General features: G+C 44.6%; 1 protein-coding gene across 2 annotated transcripts in view; it reads left to right on the forward strand.

The window, feature by feature from the left end:
• The window catches only part of MCHR2 (melanin concentrating hormone receptor 2), a 243,944-nt gene that overhangs the window by 193,824 nt on the left and 23,443 nt on the right, over window positions 1-26,677 (forward strand). The window contains exon 4 of one of the 2 annotated variants that reach the window (XM_030195657.1): window positions 24,948-25,142. The exons of the other annotated variant lie outside the window; for it this stretch is intronic. Coding sequence (XP_030051517.1) covers window positions 24,948-25,142 — 195 coding nt within the window. The remainder of the gene's footprint in view (window positions 1-24,947; window positions 25,143-26,677) is intronic. 2 annotated transcript variants of the gene reach the window in all.

Here is a 26,677-nt window from a genome sequence, read left to right on the forward strand (position 1 = left end):
ATATTTCCTCCTATTTGTTTTAAAAGTATTTCCATGCAATTTCATCGACTGTCCCCCTGGTCTTTGTACTTTTTGAACGAGTGAAAATTCGATTCACCTGAACATACTCCACAGCACTCAGGCTTTTGTAGACCTCAATCATCTCCCCCCCTCAGCCGAATCTTTTCCAAGCTGAAGAGCCCTAATCTCTTTAGCCTTTCCTCATATCATTTTGGTCGCTCTTCTTTGATCCTTTTCTAATTCTGTTATATCTTTTTTTGAGATACGGTGACCAGAATTGAACACAAGGTTTAATATTCATACTTTACATTTAGTAATTTGGATACTTGTCCATTGGGAACTATGCTGTGATTATTTACCCATTAAAAAAATAACAAGCCTTAGGGGAGTAGACTTGCTGTAATGTTTATTGAAGCTTCTCTGGTTCAAATTGCTCTGTCAGTAGGACAATTTTATGTGGGTTGCCAATGTAATACATAAGTACATAAGTATTGCCATACTGGGAAAGACGAAAGGTTCATCAAGCCCAGAATCCTGTTTCCAACAGTGGCTAATCCAGGTCACAAATACCTGGCAAGATCCCAAAAACATTTTATACTGCTTATCCCAGAACTAGTGGATTTTCCCCAAGTCAATTTAATAATGGTCTATGGACTTTTCCTTTAGGAAGCTGTCCAAACCCTTTTTAAACTCCGCTAAGCTAACCGCCTTTACCACATTCTCTGGCAACGAATTCTAGAGTTTAATTACACATTGAGTGAAGAAAATTTTCTCCGATTAGTTTTAAATTTACTACATATTGGACAATCATTTTAAAAACAACAACAAAGGAGTGAGAAATAACTCTGCGTAACCTGCACAACTGACGGCTTGAACACATCGCTGCCTGCACAGAGTTGAACTGTTAGCAACAGCAATACCTTATAGGGTCCCGTGATTCACAGTCCCCTGAAGAAGCCGCAAAGTCAAACAGGTCCGTTGGGTTGGACACCTTCAGCATGGATTGCTAAACAAACAGACATAAGCTAAGTTCAACTTATGTTTCCTTTGAATTGAATTGTGCAATTTTTGTGGAAATGAACCATTATATTGTTGCATGGACATATTTGCTACAAGAAAAATAAAAAAACAAAACAAACAAACTACACACTACATAAGTACATAAGTATTGCCATACTGGGACAGACCAAAGGTCCATCAAGCCCATCATCCTGTTTCCAACAGTGGCCAATCCAGGTCACAAATACCTGGCAAGATCCCAAAAAAGTGCAAAACATTTTATACTGCTTATCCCAGAAATAGTGGATTTTCCCCAAGTCCATTTAATAACGGTCAATGGACTTTTCCTTTAGGAAGTCGTCCAAACCTTTTTTTAAACTCCGTTAAGCTAACCGCCTATACCACATTCTCTGGCAACGAATTCCAGAGTTTAATTACACGTTGAGTGAAGAAAAAGTTTCTCCGATTCGTTTTAAATTTACTACATTGTAGCTTCATCGCATGCCCCCTAGGCCTAGTAATTTTGGAAAGCGTGAACAGACACTTCACATCTACCCGTTCAACTCCACTCATTATTTTATAGACCTCTATCATATCTCCCCTCAGCCGCCTTTTCTCCAAGCTGAAGAGCCCTAACCACTTTAGCCTTTCCTCATAGGGAAGTCGTCCCATCCCATTTGATTAAGGGAATGCAAAAGAATCTTAGCTGAGCATACGTAAGGATTTCCCCTCTATTTGAGTCTATTACTGAGACCAAGTCAGCACGGCTTTTGTGTGGGGAGATCTGACCAATTTACTTCAATTCTTTGAAGGAGTAAACAAACATGTAGACAAATGGGAGCCGGTTGATATTGTGTATCTGGATTTTCATAAGACGTTTGACAAGGTACCTCATGAAAGGCTACAGAGGAAATTGGAGGGTCATGGGATAGGAGGAAATGTCCTATTGTGGATTAAAAACTGGTTGAAGGATAGGAAACAGAGAGTGGGGTTAAATGGGCAGTATTTACAATGGAGAAGGGTAGTTAGTGGGGCTCCTCAGGGGTCAGTGCTAGGACTGCTGCTTTTTAATATATTTATATACGATTTAGAGATGGGAGTAACCAGCGAGGTAATTACATTTGCTGATGACACAAAGTTATTCAAAGTCGTTAACTCGCGAGAGGTTGGTGAAAAATTACAGAAGGACCTTACGAGACTGGGAGACTGGGCGGCTAAATGGCAGATGACGTTAAATGTGAGCAAGTGCAAGGTGATGCATGTGGGAAAAAAGAACCCGAATTATAGCTACGTCATGCAAGGTTCCACGTTAGGAGTTACGGACCAAGAAAGGGATCTGGGTGTCGTCGTGGATAATACACTGAAACCTTCTGCTCAGTGTGCTGCTGCGGCTAGGAAAGCGAATAGAATGTTGGGTATTATTAGGCTGTCGTGGACAGGATGCTGGGCTCGATGGACCCTTGGTCTTTTCCCAGTGTGGCATTACTTATGTACTTATATCATTGCGATATAGTTTGTACCCTGTTAACACAGTGTCTCATTGATTGTCCTCCTTCCACCAGGTCTCTGAGATGCCTATTATATCTACCTCATCATTTAGTGCTATATACTCCAACTCTCCCATCTTACTTTTTAGGCTTGTATCATTTGTATACAGGCACTTCAAATTGTGTTTTTTTCCTTGCATCTACAAGCTGCTTATAAGTTGACTGGGATAATACGCGTCCTTTACTCTGCTTTCCCCTTAAACACGCCTGGCTTTCTTTCACCCTTGTTAACACCCAACAGAAAGGACTTAACAAGGATCTGGGGTTCCTAGCCCATTTTAAACCATAAAGCTGTATGTCTCTGTTGATCACCCCACCCCTCACCTACCCACACCCATCCTGTTAGAATATCAATGATATGCTTTGATGTCCCCATGCATACCTCCTACCCACCCCCATCCTCCCACCCTGTCAGAGACTGTCATAGTAATGCTTGAATGTTTTCACTTATATACACTGTCAGCTAGCACATTTGCTTATTTCCGATCTGAGGAAGAAGGGCAACCTTCGAAAGCTAATCAAGAAATGTATTAAGTTATGTCCAATAAAAAAGGTATCATCTTATTTTCTTTTCCATGTTTTATTTTGTTTGATTTCTATTGATAACCTTAAGAGTGGACTAACACGGCTACCACACTCCTCTACTTTCACCGTTGTTGAAATCTCTCTATTGGGATTCCCTAAATGTCCTGTTTCAATAGTATCCTTCAGGGATACTCCACACCAAATCATGCACTCCTGGACGACTGTCAGCTCTCCCGCCATTTTAGTTTAAAAGCTGCTGTTTCTCCTTTTATTGCCAGCAGCCTGGTTCCATCCCTGTTAAGGTGGAATCCATCCTTTTGGAATAGGATCCCCCTTTTCCAGAACGTTGCCCAGTTCCTAACAAATATAAATCCCTCCTCGCTGCACCATCGTCTCAATCACAATATTTAAGTACGTCGTGGTGCCACTTTTTCTTTTTGTTTTTTTTTTAAGTATTTTTATCTGTTATTCATATTGTGTATTTTTTATGTAAACAGATCCCTGACACAGGTGTTTGCTGAAACACGGGCCACGTTGGGTCCTTCAATAAACTTGTTTTCTCCCATGAATCACGGCACTTGGTTGTTCCATCTGCAGCCCTCTTCTGCTTTGGTGCACTTTTGACTTTGTGTCGCTGTCTCCCTCCAGTCTGCTCCGCTAGGTTAAAAAGAGAGCCTTGTGGGAATAAAATACCCAGTGCTGGGTTGTTTTGCCAAGATCCTGCAAGGAGGAACTACCCAAGGATGTGCAAGCAGTAACTGAATCTGAATGAAATACTATTTTCTGACACTATGATCCTGCTACATAAAAATCTGTTTTCTATGTGTGTGTGTTTTTTAAATTCTCCCAATTACCACTTATGAGATCATGATAATGGGTGTGATTTTATAGAAAATGTGTGAAGTTCACATCAGGTAGAAGTAGAGAAACATCCTATTTAAATGGCAGGAACATTAGGCCATTTCTTAGTCATATCCTGCTCCCTAACAGCTGTTCTTCAATGAAATGGGTTTAGTGACCTGTTTTAACATTTTCAATACAACTCATAAATATGTGTACTGTGCCTCATTTCAGAAATAACAGGTTTCTCTCTCAGCATTACTTGCTTGGCAGCAAGCTGTCTCCATGAGTTTCTGCCCAGGAGGGAAGGCTTAGGATGGCTGCTGTTGTCGTTGGTGATTCGAATATTAGGCATGTAGATAGCTGGGTGGATGGCGGACATGAGGATCGACTGGTCACTTGGCTGCCTGGTGCGAAGGTGGTGGAACTCACGCGTCACCTAGATAGGATTTTAGATTGTTCTGGGTAGGAGCCGGCAGTCTACCAATGACGTAGGGAAATGTGGGAGGGAGGTTCTGGAAGTTAAATTTAGGCTCCTAGGTAGAAAACTGAAATCCATACCTTCCGTGAAAGCATTTTCAGAAATGCTCCCTGTTCCACTCGCAGGGCCCAAGAGACAGGCAGAGCTCCGGAGTCTCAATGCGGGGATGAGTTGATGGTGCAGGGAGGAGGGTTTTAGAGTTGTAAGGAACTGGGCAACATTCTGGGGAAGGGGTAATTGAAATCACCCGTTATTATTGTGTTGCCCGGTTTGTTAGCCTCCCTAATTTCTGATAACATTTCTACATCTGTCTGTTCATCCTGGCAAGGTGGATGGTAGTATTTATTTTATTTTTGTTACATTTGTACCCCACGCTTTCCCACTCATGGCAGGCTCAATGCGGCTTACATGGGGCAATGGAGGGTTAAGTGACTTGCCCAGAGTCACAAGGAGCTGCCTGTGCCTGAACTGGGAATCCAACTCGGAATCCAACTCAGTTCTTCAGGACCAAAGTCCACCACTCTAACCACTAGGCCACTCCTCCACTGTTGCTACTATTTGAGATTCTACATGGAATGTTGCTATTCCACTAGCAACATTCCACGTAGAAGTCGGCCCTTGCAGATCACCAATGTGGCCGCGCAGGCTTCTGCTTCTGTGAGTCTGACGTCCTGCACGTACATGCAGGACGTCAGACTCACAGAAACAGAAGCCTGCGCAGCCTTCTACATGGAATGTTGCTATTGGAATAGCAACATTCCATGTAGAATCTCCAATAGTGTCTATTTTATTTTTATTACCAATGTGGCCGTGCAGGCTTCTGCTTCTGTGAGTCTGACGTCCTGCACGTACAGACTCACAGAAACAGAAGCCTGCGCAGCCTTCTACATGGAATGTTGCTAGTGGAATAGCAACATTCCATGTAGAATCTCCAATAGTCGCAACGTTCCATGTAGAACCTCCAATAGTATCTATTTTATTTTTGTTACATTTGTACCCTGCGCTTTCCCACTCATGGCAGGCTCAATGCGGCTTACATGGGGCAATGGAGGGTTAAGTGACTTACCCAGAGTTCCACTAGCAACATTCCATGTAGAAGTCGGCCCTTGCAGATCACCGATGTGGCCGCGCAGGCTTCTGTGAGTCTGACGTCCTGCACGTACATGCAGGACGTCAGACTCACAGAAACAGAAGCCTGCGCAGCCTTCTACATGGAATGTTGCTAGTGGAATAGCAACATTCCATGTAGAATCTCCAATAGTAGCAACATTCCATGTAGAATCTCCAATAGTATCTATTTTATTTTTGTTACATTTGTACCCTGCGCTTTCCCACTCATGGCAGGCTCAATGCGGCTTACATGGGGCAGTGGAGGGTTAAGTGACTTGCCCAGAGTCACAAGGAGCTGCCTGTGCCTGAAGTACACTCCTATCACTGCCCTTTTCCCCTTTACACATGGAATTTCAATCCATAGGGATTCCAAGATGTGTTTTGTTTCCTGCAGAATTTTCAACGTTTGGTTCAAGGCCCTCCTTAACATACAAAGCTACCCCTCACCCAATTCGATCCACCCTATCACTACGATATAATTTGTACCCCGGTATGACAGTGCCCCACTGGTTATCCTCCTTCCACCAGGTCTCAGAGATGCCTATTATATCTAATTTTTCATTTAGTGCAATATATTCTAACACTCCCATCCTTATTTCTTAGGGTCCTGGCATTTACATATAGACATTTCAAACTATGTTTGTTGTTCCTATTTACATCTTGCTCATTAGTTGACAGTGTTAATTTGCAATCTTTTGTCTGTTTTTTTACTTAAGGTCACCTGATCTACTATGTCCTCTTTTGCTACCTGGCTATCGGGATACCCTATCTTCCCTGTTTTGGCGATATCTTTGAAAGATACCTTGTTCCGAACCATGCGTTTTTGAACGACTGTCGGCCTTCCCCCAGTCTCTACTTTAAAAGCTGCTCTATCTACTTTTTAAATGCCGATGCCAGCAGCCTGATCCCACCCTGGTTAAGGTGGAGCCCATCCTTCCGGAATAGGCTCCCCCTTCCCCAGAATGTTGCTCAGTTCCTTACAAATCTAAAACCCTCCTCCCTGCACCATCGCTTCATCCAGGCATTAAGACTGGAGCTCTGCCTGTCTCTTGGGCCCTGAGCATGGAACGGGTAGCACTTTGGAAAATGCTACCCAAGAGGTTCTGGATTTGAGCTTTCTAGCTAAGAGCCTAAATTTGGCTTCCAAAACCTCTCTTCCACATTTTCCTATGTCATTGGTACCCACATGTACCAAGACAGTAGGCTCTTCCCCAGCACTATCTAAAATCCTATCTAGGTGACACAAAAGGTTCGCCACCTTCACACCAGGCATGCAAGTGACCAGGCGGTCCTCACGTCCACCAGCCACCCAGATATCTATATGCCTAATAATCGAATCACTAAATACAACAGCTATCCTAAGCCTTCCCTCCTGGGCAATATATTCTGGAGACACATGCTCAGTGTGAGAGGATATTGCATCCCCTGGTGGGCTGGTCCTGGCTACAGGATTACTTCCAACTGCACCAGGGTGATGCTCTCCTTTTCGAAGACCTCCGTCCTTCAAGGCATTACAGGGGCTACCATATTTGAGGTGGGACTTCTTTACAACATCCCCGTAGGCCTTCTCTATGTACCTCTCTATCTCCCTCAGCTCCTCCGCTACTCTAGCCTCAAGAGAACGGACTCGTTCTCTGAGTGCTAGGACCTCTTTGCATCGAGCACACACATATAACCTCTCACCAACTGGAAGATAATCATACATGTGACACTCAATGCAAAAGACTGGATAGCACCTCTCTCAATGCTCACAGAAACAGAAGCCTGCGCAGCCACATTGCTGATCTGCAAGGGCAGGCTTCTAGGTGGAATGTTGCTAGTGGAGGAGTAGCCTAGTGGTTAGTGCAGCAGACTCTGACTCTGGGGAACTGGGTTCAATTCCCACTGCAGCTCCTTGTGATTCTGGGCAAGTCACTTAACCCTCCAATGCCCCTGGTAGAAAATAGTACCTGAATATATGTAAACCATTTTGAATGTAGTTGCAAAAACCTCAGAAAGGCAGAATATCAAGTCCCATTTGTCTTTTCCCTATTTGAGATTCTACATGGATTGTTGCTACTATTTGAGATTCTGTTGCTACTATTTGAGATTCTAGATGGAATGTTGCTATTCCACTAGCAACATTCCATGTAGAAGCCTGCCCTTGTAGATCAGCAATGCGACCGCGCAGGCTTCTGTTTCTGTGAGTCTGACGTCCCATTTCCCCTTTCCCTCCCTAATCTCCTGCTCAATAAACAAATTTGGATCCTTCCATGCCATCAATTTACTGCCCTGTATGTAACATCACATATTACATGACAACAGAAAAATACCAGCATAATCTTCCGTTTCTGGCTAAATTGACTGTGAAAATTGTTGTGCAACAATTGCTTAGATTGCTGAATGTCAGCAACACTTTTCACCCTAAGCAATCTAGTTTTATAGCCAGCCACAGAACAGAAACAGCTCTGGTTGCAATGCTCAATGAAATGTCAGATCTGTAGACTGCATTATGAATGTCCTTTTTATACAATTGGACTTCAGTGCCGCTTTTGATATTGTGGATCGCCCTCTTCTTCTTATAAATGGTCTGGAAGAAAACTGCTTATCTGGAATTGCTCTTGCAGGGGTTTCATTCCTATCTTTCTTCTTGAACCTTTATGCTTAAGTTGGGTGAGCAATTTTCCTCAGTTTAACCTTGGCCTGTGGATAGGTTCATCCTTCATAAGAACATCCTATATAATAAAAACCACCTCCAACATTCTGAAGCTGACTCCGTGGCACTGTAGGGTTCATAAGTCTGTAGTTCAGCGTTTCATTGGCTCTCACTGTCCCCGCCCTCACGTTGAGGAAACGGAATGCTACATAGTTGCCAAGCAAACAAACATGACATCACAGGAACGAAGAACCAATCAGACAGAACGGAACTTGGAGGAGGGAAGTGGAGTGGATTGAATCTCTAACAAACAATCATATACAGGGAGGTACGAACATCAGTGGAGGCAAGTGCACAGAACGGAAGGGAAGACAAACATTTAATCACTTTGTCACTCACACACATCACACACACACACACACACACAATCACTCTGTGTATCTCTCTCTTACACTGTCTGTAAAACACACTGTCACTCTCAGTCTCTCACATGGGCAACTGTATGTTGCATTCTCACGAGTAAGGAGCTCTTCTGATGTGATTGTTAAACTGAGCAAGGAAAACTTTTACCACATTGTAACACAGTTTACACAAAAACTATTGTATGTAAAGAAATCTTACACATGTAAACAACAATTATATTCAGAATACAACCGTGGAAACATTAATGGCAGGAACTCATTACATTGCTAGCGCCCGTTTCATTGCGTTAAGAAACGGGCCTTTTTTACTAGTAAGTACATAAGTATTGCCAAATCATAAAGTCCTTAAGATCTTGCTCTGTGCCTGTCCATAGGAAAAAAAAAAATTGCCAAATCACTTGCTGACGTCATTATGTTAGTTTAGCGTTTTCTGTTCTGGTCGCCATTTTGGAAAATGGATTACCACATGAGTAGCTGAGGGTTATTTTTTGATTATGTTATGGAACAGTATATGTAGTTAGGAAGTTTTTCTTTGCAGGGCCAAACCCTGATGCAGGTTTCCGAAACATGGGCCACGTTGGTGTGGGTCCTTCGGCGATTTAATATCGACAGATTCAACTAAGTAGCTTTTTGTGAAAATTTAAGAAACTGGATAAAGAGTTTAGTTAAATAAACAGAAGGAAATGTTATGCATGTAAGATGAACAATGACGAATTCAGAGTCTCGGAAAGGAATGGAAAACAAAAATGAGAATGTTATAATGCCTTTGTATCGCTCCATGGTGCGACCGCACCTCGAATATTGTGTTCAATTCTGGTCGCCGTATCTCAAAAAAGATATAGTGGAATTAGAAAAGGTGCAGAGAAGGGCGACGAAAATGATAAAGGGGATGGGACAACTTCTCTATGAGGAAAGGTTAAAGTGGCTAGGGCTCTTCAGCTTAGAGAAAAGGCGGCTGAGGGGAGATATGATAGAGGTCTATAAAATAATGAGTGGAGTTGAACGGGTAGATGTGAAGTGTCTGTTCACGCTTTCCAAAATTACTAGGCCTAGGGGGCATGCGATGAAGCTACAATGTAGTAAATTTAAAACGAATCGGAGAAACTTTTTCTTCACTCAACGTGTAATTAAACTCTGGAATTCGTTGCCAGAGAATGTGGTATAGGCGGTTAGCTTAACGGAGTTTAAAAAAAGGTTTGGACGACTTCCTAAAGGAAAAGTCCATTGACCGTTATTAAATGGACTTGGGGAAAATCCACTATTTCTGGGATAAGCAGTATAAAATGTTTTGCACTTTTTTGGGATCTTGCCAGGTATTTGTGACCTGGATTGGCCACTGTTGGAAATAGGATTCTGGGCTTGATGGACCTTTGGTCTGTCCCAGTGTGGCAATACTTATGTACTTGGGATTCTAAATGGAATCTTGCTACTCTTTAGGGTTCTAAATGGAATGTTGCTATACACATTGAAATTCTGCATGGAATCTTGTTATTCTTTAGAATTCTAGAATCTTGCTACTCTTTGGGGTTCTACATGGAATGTTGCTATTCTTTGTTTTTCTGCCAGGTACTTGTGACCTGGATTGGCCACTGTTGGAAACAGGATTCTGGGCTTGATGGACCTTTGGTCTTTCCCAGTATGGCAATATTTACGTACTTATGTACTTATGAGTCACTGCTGAGATCAAGAATATGCCCGCTTTAAGTTATTTGTCTTGGTGTTGGGTTATTGTATTGTTTACCAAAAGAACGCCCTTTTGAGCTAGGTTCAAAGGAGGGTGCTAAGAACAGGCTGGTGGCTTCATCCAGCAGTGGAAGAAGCAGTAGCAAGAAAGGTGCAGAAAAGGTGTGCTGGTACTGGTGGTCTCCTCGTATGCATAAGTCAAAGCGTAAGTTGAAATCCCTCACAAAGGAGGATGTTTACCTGTTAGGCACTCTGTGCAACTCACAAGTACAAGGGAATATTGTTCTCCAATGCAGACTGGCAGGCAATGGGTATGCAGCAGGGCAAAGACTAGGCGTGCCAACAAGCAGGACTAGGGGGCAGGCAATGAAGCTACAAGATCGTAAATTTTAAACAAATTGGAGACCATATTTCTTCACTCAACGTGTAATTACACTCTGGAATTCGTTGACAGAGAATGTGGTAAAAGCAGTTAGCTTTGCCTGGTTTAAAAAAGGTTTGGTTATCTTCCTAAAAAGAAAAGTCCATAAGCCATTATTAAGATGGAATTGGGGAAAATCCACTGCTTATTTCTAGGATACAATACCCAAAATAGTAGAACTTTCAACAGGAGTACCTGATGTCTTGCAGGTAAAGATATGTAACTGACTAATATAAAGGAAAAGTCTCATATGGTCACCGGGGTAGTTTTTTTTTATCACCAATAAAGGTGAACCCCTATTTTATGACTATTGTAATCATCGACTGACCCCCCTCCTACTACTATTTTCAATTTTTCTTTCATTAACTTTTTCTATAAAGATCAAGTTATTTTTTTTTATATAAATTTAAGTCTATTTTGTATATTTTTAAAATGCAAATCCTGCTCCTTTCAAAATCTCGTGGCAGTATACTTGGTTTTGTAGCTCCGAGATAACTATTTACTCCCGCGTAGAATCATATATCCAACGGTGTTGAAAAGGTATCACGGCTGTACTCTTAATATTCAAGAATTGAAATCAGCACTTATCTGTATGTCCAGGTGCTCATGTTGGCCCGACAGGTGCCTGTTTCGCTCTGTGTGGCTTTTTCAAGGGATAATTGCACTCAGGACCTAGAAAAGTAAAATAGAGTACACATCCATTAACACATTTGTCTCATATTGTTCTGGCATATATAAAAACCATGACTTATGGCTCACAGTCTTCAGCCTCCTCGTCAACTTATAGCCCCTTATAATGTGATCATCTACTATTTTGGGTATTGTATGTTTAAGAAGCAGTGGTAGATTACTGCCACAGTAGATTGACAGTATTTCTAGGATAAGCAGCATAAAATATATTGTACTGTTTTGGAATCATGCCAGGAACTGGTGACCTGGATTGGCCACTGTTGGAAACATGATACTGGGCTTGATGGACCTTCTTTTTTTTTTTTTTGTTACAGTTGTACCCCGTGCTTTCCCCACTCATGGCAGGCTCAATGCGGCTTACATGGGGCAATGGAGGGTTAAGTGACTTGCCCAGAGTCACAAGGAGCTGCCTGTGCCTGAAGTGGGAAGCGAACTCAATTCCTCAGGACCAAAGTCCACCACCCTAACCACTAGGCCACTCCTCCACTGTTGTGACTATTTGAGATTCTACATGGAATGTTAATGTTGCTATTCCACTAGCAACATTCCATGTAGAAGTCGGCCCTTGCAGATCACCAATGTGGCCATGCAGGCTTCTGCTTCTGTGAGTCTCACGTCCTGCACGTACAGAAACAGAAGCCTGCGCAGCCTTCTACATGGAATGTTGCTAGCAACATTCCATGTAGAATCTCCAATAGTATCTATTTTATTTTTGTTACATTTGTACCCCGCGCTTTCCCACTCATGGCAGGCTCAATGCGGCTTACATGGGGCAATGGAGGGTTAAGTGACTTGCCCATAGTCACAAGGAGCTGCCTGTGCCTGAAGTGGGAATCGAACCCAGTTCCTCAGGACCAAAGTCCACCACACCCTAACCACTAGGCCACTCCTCCACTGTTGCTACTATTTGAGATTCTACATGGAATGTTGCTATTCCACTAGAAGTCGGCCCTTGCAGATCACCAATGTGGCCGCGCAGGCTTCTGCTTCTGTGAGTCTGACGTCCTGCACGTACAGAAACAGAAGCCTGCGCAGCCTTCTACATGGAATGTTGCTAGCAACATTCCATGTAGAATCTCCAATAGTATCTATTTTATTTTTGTTACATTTGTACCCCACGCTTTCCCACTCATGACAGGCTCAATGCGGCTTACATGGGGCAATGGAGGGTTAAGTGACTTGCCCAGAGTCACAAGGAGCTGCCTGTGCCTGAAGTGGGAATCCAAGTCAGTTCCTCAGTTCCCCAGGACCAAAGTCCACCACCCTAACCACTAGGCCACTCCTCCATCTCCGATGTATGTCCCAGTATGGCAATGCTTATGTTCTTATGCTCAGTATGTGTTGGCTCATGAGCTCCATTACCTTTATTTTCAGGCTGACCGTAGAAGTTATCTATTTAAAAATCATCCATGTATATTTAGCAGCGGTAGTTGTGCTGCTGCCTAATTTTAGGGACTGTCTCTGTGTCTGTATATCTGACAGTGCTTTGAAAATTAGCAGTAGTATAAGAGCCTCAGTGAATCAGGGCCCATAGCGCATTATGCAGGTCTTTAAAATTCAAGTGCCAATCCAAGGAAATTAAGTTTCAGGGAACGTCCGAAATGCTCAAGCTGGCAAACTCAGCTAGAATTCTTGATTCCAGTCTTATTCGTCCCCCCCATGCAGTTCAGATGAGCCAGCAACCCATTCTTGTTTTTGAAATGCACAGCAAAGTAGTGGCATGTATAGCAATGACAATGTGATTTTTCCCCTTAGAGCTCTCCTGTTTTTAGGACTGAAATGTGTTAGCTTTGAATCAGGGGCAGATTCTTGGAGGTGTTTAATGCAGTGGCGTAGCTACGTGGGGCCAGGTGGGGCCTGGTCCCCCATAGATTTGGCCCTGGACCCCCCTGCCGATGACCCTCTCGATCCCCCCTCCCGCCGCCAACCCACCATCGCCTACCTTTGCTGGCGGGGGACCCCAACCCCCGCCAGCCGAGGTCCTCTTCTTTCACTTGTTCAGAACCCTTATTTTATCATCCTCACTTTAATATTCCCTTATCTCTTGTTTGTCCTGTTTGTCTGTCCTAATTAGATTGTAAGCTCTGTCGAGCAGGGACTGTCTCTTCATGTTCAAGTGTACAGTGCTACGTACGTCTAGTAGCGCTTTAGAAATGATAAGTAGTAGTAGTAGTTCTCGCAAAAGGCTTCCTTCTGTTTCTGACGTCCTGCACGTACGTTGGGGTCCCCCGCCAGCAAAGGTAGGCGACGGCGGGTTAGTGGCGGGAAAGGGGGTTGAGAGGGTCGTCAGCAGGGGGGGCAAAGTTGGTGGTGGTGGCGGCGGGGTCGTCGGTGCCGACAATGGCGCGGGGGGGGGGGGGTCAGTGGCGCCAGGGAGGGGCTAAAATGTGCCCCCTCACCTCGGGCTCTGGACCCCCCTCCCGCAAGTGTGGCTATGCCCTTGTTTAATGCCAGCACCTTTAAAGCCTTGCCCAGTCTTGCAGGCTTCTACAGATTAATAACCAAAAACAGGGTCACTGGAGGGAGGTTTAGCTATCTTTCTGCAGGTGGTGCTTACAGGTGACAGATCCAACATTTAACAGCTTTTATCGTTTTTTTCCTACGCTGCATTAAAAAGTGAAGCGTGCTACTTTTAGCGCGTGAATTTCCCATGCACTGAGGCCACTTTTAGCCTAGTGGTAAAATAGCCAATCTTCTGTCTTTTTCATTAATGGCCATGTGCTAATTTTCCAATTAGCGTGTGACCATTGCCGCGGGAGTCGTGACTGTCACCCGTTTAGAAGGCACTAAGGGCTCCCACGCGAATCACATACTAATCAGTCAGTGTTCCTAACCTTTGCCCACAGACATACCTCTCACATCCAGGACCGCCAAGATGGGGGGGGCGGGGGGGGGGGGGACAAAATTCCCCAGACCCGTGTCTCCAAGGGGGGGGGGGCTGTCGCCGCAGTCTCCTCCACCCTTCCACCACCTGACCAGGCCCCCCTGAATTAAAATCATAGCGTCTCACCTCGACCTCGCTCAATGTGAAAGAAGCGCAGCAGTGGCAGTCTGCAGATCGCCTCCCTTCGGGCCTTCCCTCCCTGTGTCCCGCCCTCGTGCAAGTTACGTCAGATGAGGGCGGGACACAGGGAGGGAAGGCCCGAAGGGAGGTGATCTGCAGATTGCCGCTGCTGTGTTTCTTTCACACGGAGCGAGGTCGAGGTGAGGCGCTATGATTTTAATTCAGGGGGGCCCGGCCCGGTGGTGGACAGGGGGGGCGGTAACGACGACGACCTCAGGGGGGGCGGCCTTGCCCCGGGCCCGGCCCAGTCTCTTGGCGGCCCTGCTCACATCAAAAAATAAAAATTATTTTTTTAGCACGGGATTAGTGTGCGCTGATGGACACGCTATTGCAGGCCACCTCAGCACGACCTGCCCTGCCACAGTGCTTTGTACCACTCAGTAGGCACTCGCTACTTCCTACCATGGCTTAGTAAAATGAGGTGACAAAAAAAAATAGAATTTAATAACCTGAATTCAAAAGCAAGGTAGTCTGAGCCCAAAAAAATTGCTAGTGCTTTTTTTTTTCAGACAAGGATTAAACACGGAACTGAGGCTCAGCGATGTCTTTGTTTTCGTATTTCCCATTTCTTTGTATTTTTGGCACACACTCAGACTAACTGCCTAGTAATGATTCTACACTGGAACAACGTTGACATTTTTGGCTGTCTGAAAGCGCAAATAGAAATCAATATCCTCCATCATATCTTTTCATACAGACCCGTGTCCTCAATAGAACACACCACTCCGTGAACAATTGCACTGGCTTCCTATCAAAGAACGCATCTCTTTCAAAATCTGCACCTTAGTCCATAAGATTATCTATGGTGTAGTCCCAGATTACATGATTGACCTAGTCAGTCTCCCAATCAGAAATAGTACCAGTTCATCACGGTCTTACCTGAATCTCCATTACTCAAATTGCAAAGGACTAAAATACAAGACAACCCATGCGTCCAATTTCTCTTACATAGGCGCACGCCTGTGGAACGCATTGCCACAAGTGGTGAAAACAACTTATGATTACCTAAAATTCAGAAAGTCCTTAAAGACTCGCCTATTCGGAAGGGCATATCCGAGTGACCCAACTTAAATGAGTCAACCCTGCAACACCTCACTATTAAAGATCGTATTGGACATTAATGAACTCTTTTACCTCAACCCAACTTGATTGAATCTTATCTTCCCTATCCCAATACAACATTTTGTAACTATCCCGTACCGGATTTGGCGAATGCCTTCACGGTATTATGTAAGCCACATTGAGCCTGCAAATATGTTGGAAAATGTGGGATACAAATGTAACAAATAATAATAACATAAAATCTAAATTTAAGGATATCAACCTGCTTATAATCGAACGAGAAAAACGCCCAAGTTCCGACCTAAATCGGGAGATGGGCGTTTTTCTCACAAAAACAAATAAAGCGGTATACTCGAAAGCCGACCTTTGGACGCTTTCAACTGCACTCCGTCGCGGATGCGGACAAAGTTGACGGGGGCGTGTCGGAGGCGTGGTGAAGGCGGAACTGGGGCGTGGTTATCACCCGAACAGAGATGGGCGCCTTTCGCCGATAATGGATACGTTTGTAGCTAGAATTTAGGGCACTTTTCCTGGACCCTGTTTTTTCACGAATAAGGCCCCAAAAAGTGCCCTAAATGACCAGATGACCCCCAGAGGGAGTCGGGGATGACCTCCCCTGACTCCCCCAGTGGTCACTAACCCCCTCCCACCACAAAAAAATGATGTTTCACAACTTTTTACTTTCACCCTCAAATGTCATACCCTCCTCCCAAGCAGCAGTATGCAGGTCCCTGGAGCAGTTGTTAGGGGGTGCAGTGGACGTCAGGCAGGTGGACCCAGGCCCATCCCCCCCTACCTGTTACAATTGTGCTGCTTAATGCTTAGTCGTCCAACCCCCCCAAACTCACTGTACCCACATGTAGGTGCCCCCCTTCACCTCTTAGGGCTATAGTAATGGTGTAGACTTGTGGGCAGTAGGTTTTGAGGGGGATTTGGGGGGCTCAACACCCAAGGGAAGGGTGCTATGCACCTGGGAGCTCTTTTACCTTTTTTTTTGTTTTTGTAAAAGTGCCCCCTAGGGTGCCCGGTTGGTGTCCTGGCATGTGAGGGGGACCAGTGTACTATGAATCCTGGCCCCTCCCACGAACAAATGCCTTGGATTTATTCGTTTTTGAGCTGGGCGATTTCATTTTCCATTATCGCTGAAAAGCAAAAACGCTCAGCTCACACCTTGGCGAATAACACATGGGCGTCTATTTTTTTTGAAAATACGGTTCACTCCGCCCCTTCACGGACCCGTTCTCGGAGATAAACGCCCATGGAGATAGGCGTTTCTGGTCGATTATGCCCCTCCAACTAACCTGCGGTGAAATAAAGCATTTTATGGCAGCAATAATTACTGTAGAAATCGCTAACCTACAGTACTTTAATACCACAGGTTAGCAATTCCCACGGTAAACATAAGCGTGTGTTACTGCAGCCAGGAACTTGATGATTCTTGGCTATAGTGAAGGGGCCATGGGGAAAACACCTGCCCTAGGAGAACCCTGCCTCCCTCCTCCAAACATTGGTACCCGCCTTGCTATCCCTCCAATCTCATCCCTGACTCCTATGAGGGATTTTCCTGGTGTCTACTGGGTTGGCTGGAGAAATTCCATTCCATTCCGTTGCTTATATATCGCTTAAATCAACCAAGTACTTAAGTACTGTCATACTGGACTAGAACAAAGGTCTATCAAGCCCAGCGTCCTGTTTCCAACAGTGGCCAATCCAACAGTGGCAAGATCCCAAAACAGTACAATATGTTTTATGCTGCTTATCCTAGAAATAAGCAGTGGAATTTCCCCGTCCATTTTAATAATGGCTTATGGACTTTTCTTTTAGGAAGCTATCCAAACCTTTTTTAACCCTGCTAATCTAACTGCTTTTACCACATTCTCTGGCAACGAATTCCAGAGTTTAATTACACGCTGAGTGAAGAAATATTTTCTCCGATTCATTTTACATTTACTACTTTGTAGCTTCATTGCATGCCCCCTAGTCCTAGTGTTTTTGGAAAGAGTAACAGACACTTCACGTCTACCCGTTCCACTCCACTCTTTATTTTATAGACCTCTATCATATCTCCCCTCAGCCGTCTTTTCTCCAAGCTGAAGAGCCCTAGTCACTTTAGCTTTTTCTGTTAGGGAAATCGTCCCATCCCTTTTATCATTTTCTTCGCCCTTCTCCGCACTTTTTCTTATTCCACTATATCTTTTTTGAGATGCGGTGACTAGAATTGAACACAATATTTGAGGTGCAGTCGCACCATGGAGCAATTCAAAGGCATTATAGCGTCCTCATTTTTGTTGTCTATTCCTTTCCTAATAATACCTAACATTCTATTTACTTTCTTAGCCGCCGCCGCCGCACTGAGCAGAGGGTTTCAACTTATCAACGAAGACACCTAGATCCCTTTATTGGTCGATGACTCTTAACGTGGAACCTTGCATGACGTAGCTATAATTCGGGTTCCTCTTTCCCACATGCATCACTTTGCACTTGCTCACATTAAACGCCATCTGCCATTTGGATACCCAGTCTCCCAGTCTCGTAAGGTCCTCTTGTAATTTTTCACAATCCTCTTGCGATTTAACAACTTTGAATAACTGTGTCATCAGCAAATGTAATTACCTCAGTAGTTACTCCCATCTCTAGGTCATTTATAAATATGTTAAAAAGAGAAAATTGCAGAGAGGAGGGTACAGTTTTCACAGAGGGGCATTTCCTTGGTTGAATTCCATTTTAACCTGGAAATCCTTTAGACAGTGACATTCCCCATGGTGAGGGGAGCTACGCACCATAATTTAAAACTAAGGGGCAGATGCACTAAACGTTTTTCATCGTTAAATGAGCCCTTAAGGAAGAATTTCCTATCCTTTCCATGCACTAAAGCCTATTTTTCGACGGTAGTAGCAGCTAACGAAACTGGAATGCAAATGAGAAACTACCATTGAAATGTAGACAATTCAGAATGCACTAACCATACCGACGATAGCAACGATTCACTTACCACCAGAAATTTAACGTCAGCTCAGACCTGTCGTTAAAGCCTGAGCTGTCATCTCCCCACTGCCCCCTGCACGATGAAAAACCAAATTGCTGGCATGTTTTAAAAGAAAAGTGGCTCCCTGCTTCCCTGTGCCCCCCCCCCCAAAGTCCCCGCTGCTCCCCGCTGCTCCGTTTGTGAAATAAAAGCTTTTAAAAATCAAACCTTTGCAGTTGCTGGGCTCCCCCTCCCTTCCTGTGTCTCTCTTCTTTAGTCGGCAATGCTCCGCCTCCTGCCCTCCTCCACCTCCGTGCCCCACCCCCCCCCGATTTCGTCCCCGCCGCTCCCCCCCCCCCCACCGGACCCCCCCTCCACCATAATGGCCGGTGCAGCGCCTCTCACCTATGTTTGAAGGCGCTGCACAGGATGGATCAGCTATTCTTTAGCTCTTATGTCTCCTCCGATGTCTCCTTTTTCTTCCAGTGTCCGCCCTCCTCTGACGTCAGCTATCTACGTAGATAACTGACGTCAGAGGAGGGCGGACACAGGAAGAAAAAGCATGCTTTGCGCATGCTTTACGAGCCGATTACCGACGGGGATTAGTGCATCGTTCTTTCCAATACCGCACCAAACTTTTTGGGGCTGTGTTTTTGGAGCATGCTTCGTTATTTGAGATTCGGTAAAGGTTTTTACGTTTCTGATTTTTTTACGTTTGCTTGATGCATCTACCCCTCAGTCTGCTTATATAATCCTTCCTTAAGAGAAATTTTTTAAAAGCCTATCGCTGTTCTGTAGGTGGCCTGCAGGAGCTTTGATTCTGTCACTTGCTTTAGCAGATAACCCTGAACGACCTTTTCATTTCAGCACCTCTCAAAGAAACTGGTCTCAAACTCAACTTGGGTTGTGACATTGATTAACAAAGACACAGCACTATAGCTAAAGGGTCTGCTGTAAGTCGGTAAAGCTGTGACATATTTGTACCTTCAAGCTCTTTAATGTTAGGGCAAGTAAAGATTTGATGGCTTCCACTGTAGAACTCACTGTATAATGCAGCTGTTGAATTATGTCGAAAACTGACAACTTACAGAAGTATTAAGATGTCTCAATGCCTTTCAGTGGTGTCTAATTAAATCTACATATATATCACTAAGTGGTTCCAAGTTCCATCTGATGAATGAGCCCTGGAGGTTCAATAGGTTATCATACTTTCATTGAGCAAAATTTCTATTCAAGCAATTAAAGTTTTTGCTATTTAGTAATTCTTTTAATATGGCTAGCATTAAGGACATATGTTTTGATGGAATGAATTTCCCCCCAGAGTCCACTTTAAAAATTTTGGGAGTTCTTTTCAACAGATGTCTTACATTTGAACCTCAGATACGGGCAGAGGCAACAAATGTTTTCAAGTTAGTAATGAGACTGAGACGCATTAGAAGAACTGATTTTACTCCTGATGCTTTTGGAATGAAACATAGAAACATGACGGCAGAAAAAAGGCCATATGACCCATCCAGTCTGCCCATCCTCTGTAACCCCCAATTCTACCTGTTCCTAAGCAATCCCACATACTTATCCCATGCCTTTTTAAATTCTGGAACAGTCCTTGACACCACCACCTCCACCGGGAGGCCATTCCACGCCTCCACCACCCTTTCTGTGAAATAATACTTCCTTAGGTTATTCCTAAGCCTATTCCCATTATGACATCACAATATGAGCTCTGGTTACCATAGACTGAAACTCTTCACACTAAGGGGGGAAAGTAAGCCAAGAATAGGACAATTGAACCATTGTGACATCACTGATGAGGTTGGCTCTTAGGCATTGGTGGAATAGAAACATAGAAACATGACGGCAGATAAAGGCCACATGGCCTATCCAGTCTGCCCATCCTCTGTAACCCCCAATTCTACCTGTTCCTAAGCAATCCCACATACTTATCCCATGCCTTTTTAAATTCTGGAACAGTCCTTGACTCCACCACCTCCACCGGGAGGCCATTCCACGCCTCCACCACCCTTTCTGTGAAATAATACTTCCTTAGGTTACTCCTAAACCTATTCCCTCTTAACTTTGTCATATGCCCCCTCATTCCAGAGCTCCCCTTCATTTGAAAAAGGCTCTCTTCTGTACATAAATGCCCTTGAGATATTTAAATGTTTCTATCATGTCTCCTCTCTCCCTCCTCTCTTCCAGCGTTTACATGTTGAGGTTCATAAGCCTGTCCCTATAATTTTTGCATTCAAGACCGCTTACTAATTCGTAGCCGCCCTCTGGACCGACTCCATCCTGTTTATATCTTTCCGTAGGTGCGGTCTCCAGAACTGCACGCAGTACTCCAAATGAGGCCTCACCAGAGACTTATACAACGTCACTATCACCTCCTTTTTCCTGCTGGTCATGCCTCTCTTTATGCACCCAAGCATCCTTCTGGCTTTGGTCGTCACTTTTTCTACCTGTTTGAAAGCTTTAAGGTCATCAGACACAATCACCCCCAAGTCCCGCTCTTCCTTCGCACACTGAAGCACTTCACCCCCTATACTGTACCATTCCCTCGGATTTTTGCAACCCAAGTGCATGACCCTGCATTTTTTGGGGATTAAGCCTTAGTTGCCAAATATGGGTCCATTCCTCTAGCTTCGCTAGGCCCTTCCTTATGTCATTCACACCCTCCAGGATGTCCACCCTGTTGCAGAGTTTGGTATCATCCACAAAGAGACAAACCTTACCAGACAGCCCTTCCGTAATATCGCTCACAAAGACGTTAAAAAGAGCCGGCCCTAGGACCGATCCCACCATGATTGTACAAATGATGGTATTAGTTCATATAGGGGCCCTTTTACTAAGCCGCATTGGCGCCTGCATGCGCCCAATGCACGTCAATTCGTAGTTACCAACCAGCTACCGCAAGGCCCAGGAGGTAATTTTATTTTTTACATGCATCCGCTATGCACGCCGGAAAATAATTGTTATTATCCTGCACGCAGCGGCAACCAGGTGGTAATCATCATTCTACGTGCATAGACAATTACTGCACGGTTACCGCATGAGACCGTACCGCTAAGTCAATGGCTGGCGGTAAGGTCTCCAACCCAAAATGGACATTCGCCAGTTTTTATTTTGCCACACGTCCATTTTCCGCAAAAATGTTAAAAAACCTTTTTTACAAGTACGCTGAAAAATGGATCTGTGCATGCCCAAGACATGCACCTACACTAGCGCAGCCCATTTTTTGACGCAACTTAGTAAAAGGACCCCCATAGAATACTGTAACATCATCTATTTGGGCTGTAAAGATGGCCTCCCACTTAGCCATCTCTCCCCTCTTCAATCAGTCCAAAACTCTGCTGCGTGACTCATTTTCCACCAAAGTCGCTATGCTCACATTAGCCCTCTCCTTAAGTCACTTCACTGGCTCCCTATCTGCTTCTGCATTCAATTCAAACTTCTCTTATTGACCTATAAGTGCATTCACTCTGCCGCTCCCCAGTACCTCTCCACTCTCGTCTCTCCCTACGCCCCCCCTCGAATACTCTGTTCTGTCGATAAATCTCTCTTATCTGTCCCCTTCTCCTCTACTGCTAATTCCAGACTCCGTTCCTTTAATCTCGCTGCACCTCACGCCTGGAATAGACTTCCCGAGCCTGTACGTCTAGCCCCGTCTTTGGCTGTTTTCAAGTCCAGATTAAAAGCCCACCTCTTTGCCGCTGCTTTTGACTCCTAACCTCTATTTGTTTGCCCTGTCCTTTTATCCCCACCTTCTTATTCCCTTACCCTTAGTTGTTCTGTCTGTTTACCTGTCTTATCTAGATTGTAAGCTCTTTGAGCAGGGACTGTCTTTTTGTGTTTGATGTACAGCGCTGCGTATGTCTTGTAGCGCTATAGAAGTGACAAGTAGTAGTAGTAAAGAGATTATTATAAAGAAAATTCGGATGCTGCTAAATACCGCAGTCTGAATTATTTTTAAAGTTACAGAACTTGAGAGGGCTGTGCCTTTGTTGTTGCAATTCCACTGATTGCCGGCACGTCCGAGTATTATATTCAAGTTATGTTCATTAGTCTTTTTTGATTCTGTATGGTTTTGCTCCAAGCTGTATGCTTTTGCCAATTTATCACTCAGAAATTCAAGTCCTGAATCTAGGGAATTCTGAATATTACATTATTCTGACCCTAGGAGGATCGTCTATAAGAAGCTTTATTCGTCAATGTTTGCATATCAGACTGCAAGTTATTGGAATGAGTTACCACTTGAGATAAGATATCAGACAAATTGTGGTAAATTTTGAAAACTGTTGAAGACTTATTCATTTAGGAAGTATTTGGTTTTTAAACAATTTTAACTATTTTTTTTTAATTGCGATATTTTGTAATGTTCCTGGGAATGTCCAATTTCTTATTCTGGGGTCTTTTACAAAGGTGCGCTAGCATTTTTAACACATGCTAATAATTAGCACACACTAAATACTAGAGATGCCCATAGGAATATATGGGTGTCTCTAGCGTTTAGCGCACGCATATTTTATCTGTCATATCCTCAATCTTTCTCTTTCCACTGCGACTTTTCCTGATGCCTTCAAACATGCTGTGGTCACACCACTCCTGAAGAAGCCTTCGCTTGACCCTACCTGTCCTTCCAACTATCGACCCATCTCCCTCCTCCCCTTCCTTTCCAAGTTACTTGAACGCGCCATTCACCGCCACTGTCTTGACTTTCTCTCATCTCATGCTGTTCTTGACCCACTCCAATCTGGCTTTTGCCCTCTTCATTCTACTGAAACTGCACTTGCTAAAGGTTCCAACGATCTGTTCCTTGCCAAATCCAAAGGTCTCTATTCTATCCTCATCCTCGATCTATCTGCCGCTTTTGATACTGTTGATCACAGCTTACTTCTTGATACGCTGTCTTCATTTGGCTTCCAGGGCTCTGTTCTTTCTTGGTTCTCCTCCTACCTTTAGCTTCGTACCTTTAGTGTACACTCTGGTGGATCCTCTTCTACTTCTATCCCTCTACCAATTGGTGTACCTCAGGGTTCTGTTCTCGTTCATCTCCTGTTCTCCATCTACACTTCTTCCCTTGGCTCTCTGATATCATCTCATGGCTTTCAATACCATCTCTATGCTGATGACTCCCAAATTTACCTCTCTACCCCTGAAATCTCAACCAACATCCAGTCCAAGGTTTCAGCCTGCCTATCTGACATAGCTGCCTGGATGTCCCAACGTCATCTAAAACTCAACATGGCCAAAACTGAGCTTCTCATCTTTCCCTCTACCCTACCTCTCCTCTCCCTCCTTTCTCTATTTCTGTGGACAGCACTCTCATACTCCCTGTCTCATCAACCCGTAACCTTGGGGTCATCTTTGACTCCTCTCTCTCCTTCTCTGCTCATATTCAACAGATTGCCAAATCCTGTCGTTTCTTCCCCTATAACATTAGCAAAATCTGTCCCTTCATCTCTGAGCACTCTACCAGAACCCTTATCCACACTCTTATCACCTCTCGTCTTGATTATTGTAACTTGCTTCTCACCGGCCTCCCTCTTAGCCATCTCTCTCCTCTTCAATCAGTCCAAAACTCTGCTGTGCGACTCATTTTCCGCCAAAGTCGCTATGCTCACATTAGCCCCTCCTTAAGTCACTTCACTGGCTCCCTATCCGTTTCCGTATTCAGTTCAAGCTTCTCTTATTGACCTATAAGTGTATTCACTCTGCCGCTCCCCTGTACCTCTCCACTCTCGTCTCTCCCTACGCCCCTCCTCGAGTACTCCGTTCTGTAGATAAATCTCTCTTATCCGTCCCCTTCTCCTCTACTGCTAATTCTAGACTCCGTTCCTTTTGCCTTGCTGCACCCCACGCCTGGAATAGACTTCCACAGCCTGTGCGTCTAGCCCCATCTTTGGCCGTTTTCAAGTCCAAACTTAAAGCCCACCTCTTTACCACTGCTTTTGACTCCTAACCACTACTCACTTGCCCTGTCCTTTAACCTCACCTATTATTCCCTTACCCTTAATTGTTCTGTCTGTTTACCTGTCTTATCTAGATTGTAAGCTCTTTGAGCAGGGACTGTCTTTTTAGTGTATGGTGTACAGCACTGCGTATGCCTTGTAGCGCTATAGAAATTATAAATAGTAGTAGTAGTTTTAGCATGCACTAAAAACGCTAGCACGCATTTTTGAAAGGATCCCTCTGTGAACCACATTGAACTCAGGAGGTATGTGTGGAATATGATCGACATAATGTAATGTAAAGGCTGACTTGTAGTTTGGATAAATCATAGTTGCTCTTGCAGAATGTTTGAAGTCATCAGGAGAAGAGTGCTACGATAATTAGATGATTAGTCGTCTAGTAGAAAGCAGGTTTCGGTTCCCCCGTTGCCCTGCAGTATTAGCCACCTTTCGAAATATTGCTTTGTTTTCTCAAAGGTGTTGTTGACTGAAGCTTCCGTTGTTTTCAGTGATTTTTTTTTTTTTTTTGTAACATTCCTCAATTGGTTTTTCTAGGTACCTGGCTCTTGTCCAGCCATTTCGACTGACAAGCTTAAGAACAAGGTCAAAGACCATCCGAGTCAATTTATGCCTTTGGGCAGTTTCATTTATTCTGGTATTTCCCGTGTGGGTCTACTCAAAAGTCATAAAATTCAAAGACGGTTTGGAGAGCTGTGCTTTTGATTTATCAACACCCAATGATGTTCTTTGGTAAGTGAGCAATGCAAAATAAAATGATACATTCATATCTGAAATGCAGCGTTGCATTGTGACTGATTTATGGCACAGCAGCCTGGTAGATAGTGGCAGATAAAAATCAATTAGTCCAGGCAATCATTCTAGGCAGATTACAAGTTCTCAAGTTCGCACCTTGTTAAGTCATTTAGGAGTCCTTCTACTAAACCGTGGTATGCACTAATGCATGCTTAACGCAGGTTAAAAATCACTACCATGGGGTGAGCTCAGGCGTCCCGTACTAGTTTGGCATGTGCGTGCATTTCCCATGCACTAAAAAACACATTTTATTTTTTAGCGTTGAGGTGTGTTTGGGGCAAAGAGTAGGTGTGTTCTTTGGTAAGTGAGCAATGCAAAATAAAATGATACATTCATATCTGAAATGCAGCGTTGCATTGTGACTGATTTATGGCACAGCAGCCTGGTAGATAGTGGCAGATAAAAATCAATTAGTCCAGGCAATCATTCTAGGCAGATTACAAGTTCTCAAGTTCGCACCTTGTTAAGTCATTTAGGAGTCCTTCTACTAAACCGTGGTATGCACTAATGCATGCTTAACGCAGGTTAAAAATCACTACCATGGGGTGAGCTCAGGCGTCCCGTACTAGTTTGGCATGTGCGTGCATTTCCCATGCACTAAAAAACACATTTTATTTTTTAGCGTTGAGGTGTGTTTGGGGCAAAGAGTAGGTGTGTTCTGTGCTAATCAGCGCAGCTACATTGCCACATGCCAACCAATTAGCATCAGGGCCACCGAGAGACTGGACCGGGTCCGGAGCAAGGCCGCCCCCGGGGCCCCGCCCTCACTGCCCCGCCCCCCAAGGTCGCTGCCGCTGCTCCCCCTCCACCCCTCAAGTTCGCCACTGCCACCGCTCCCCCCTCCGTCCGCCACTGGGCTGGGCCCCCTGCATTGAAATCGCAGTCTCACCTCCATGAAAGCAGCGCTGCAGGCAGCAGAATGCCTCCCTTCGGCCCTCCTTCCCTCCTTGTGTCCCGCCCTCGCGGAAGTTACGTCAGATGAGGGAGGGAAGGAGGGCCAAAGGGAGGCGTTCTGCTGCCTGCAGCGCTGCTTTCATGGAGGTGAGACTGCAATTTCAATGCAGGGGGCAGACAGTCGACGACGGAGGGCGGGTGGGACTGCGGCGCCGGGCTCCCCTTGGAGGCCCGGGCCCAGGGAATTTTGTCCCCCCTGCCCCACTCCCCCTCTCGGCGGTTATGATTAGCATGTGATTATTGCAGGAGCCCTTACTGCCTAGAAAACAGGTGTCGGTAAGTGCTCCTGCACTAATGGAGAAATTAGCACATGCAACCATTTTACAGCTGTCCTCAAAGTGGGCTCAGCACACGAGAAAGCCCTGTGAGTATTATGGCTCACCCCCTTTCATTAAAGTTAGTTTGAATATGTTTGGCAGGTGGCCACGCTCACTTTCAGTCCCGACAGCCAATCAGAATCGAGGACATGCCCAAGCCCCACTCAAGCCCTGCCCATATCCACCCATTATGCCCCCTTT

Source organism: Microcaecilia unicolor, chromosome 3, assembly GCF_901765095.1.
Source record: "Microcaecilia unicolor chromosome 3, aMicUni1.1, whole genome shotgun sequence".
NCBI lineage: Eukaryota > Metazoa > Chordata > Amphibia > Gymnophiona > Siphonopidae > Microcaecilia > Microcaecilia unicolor.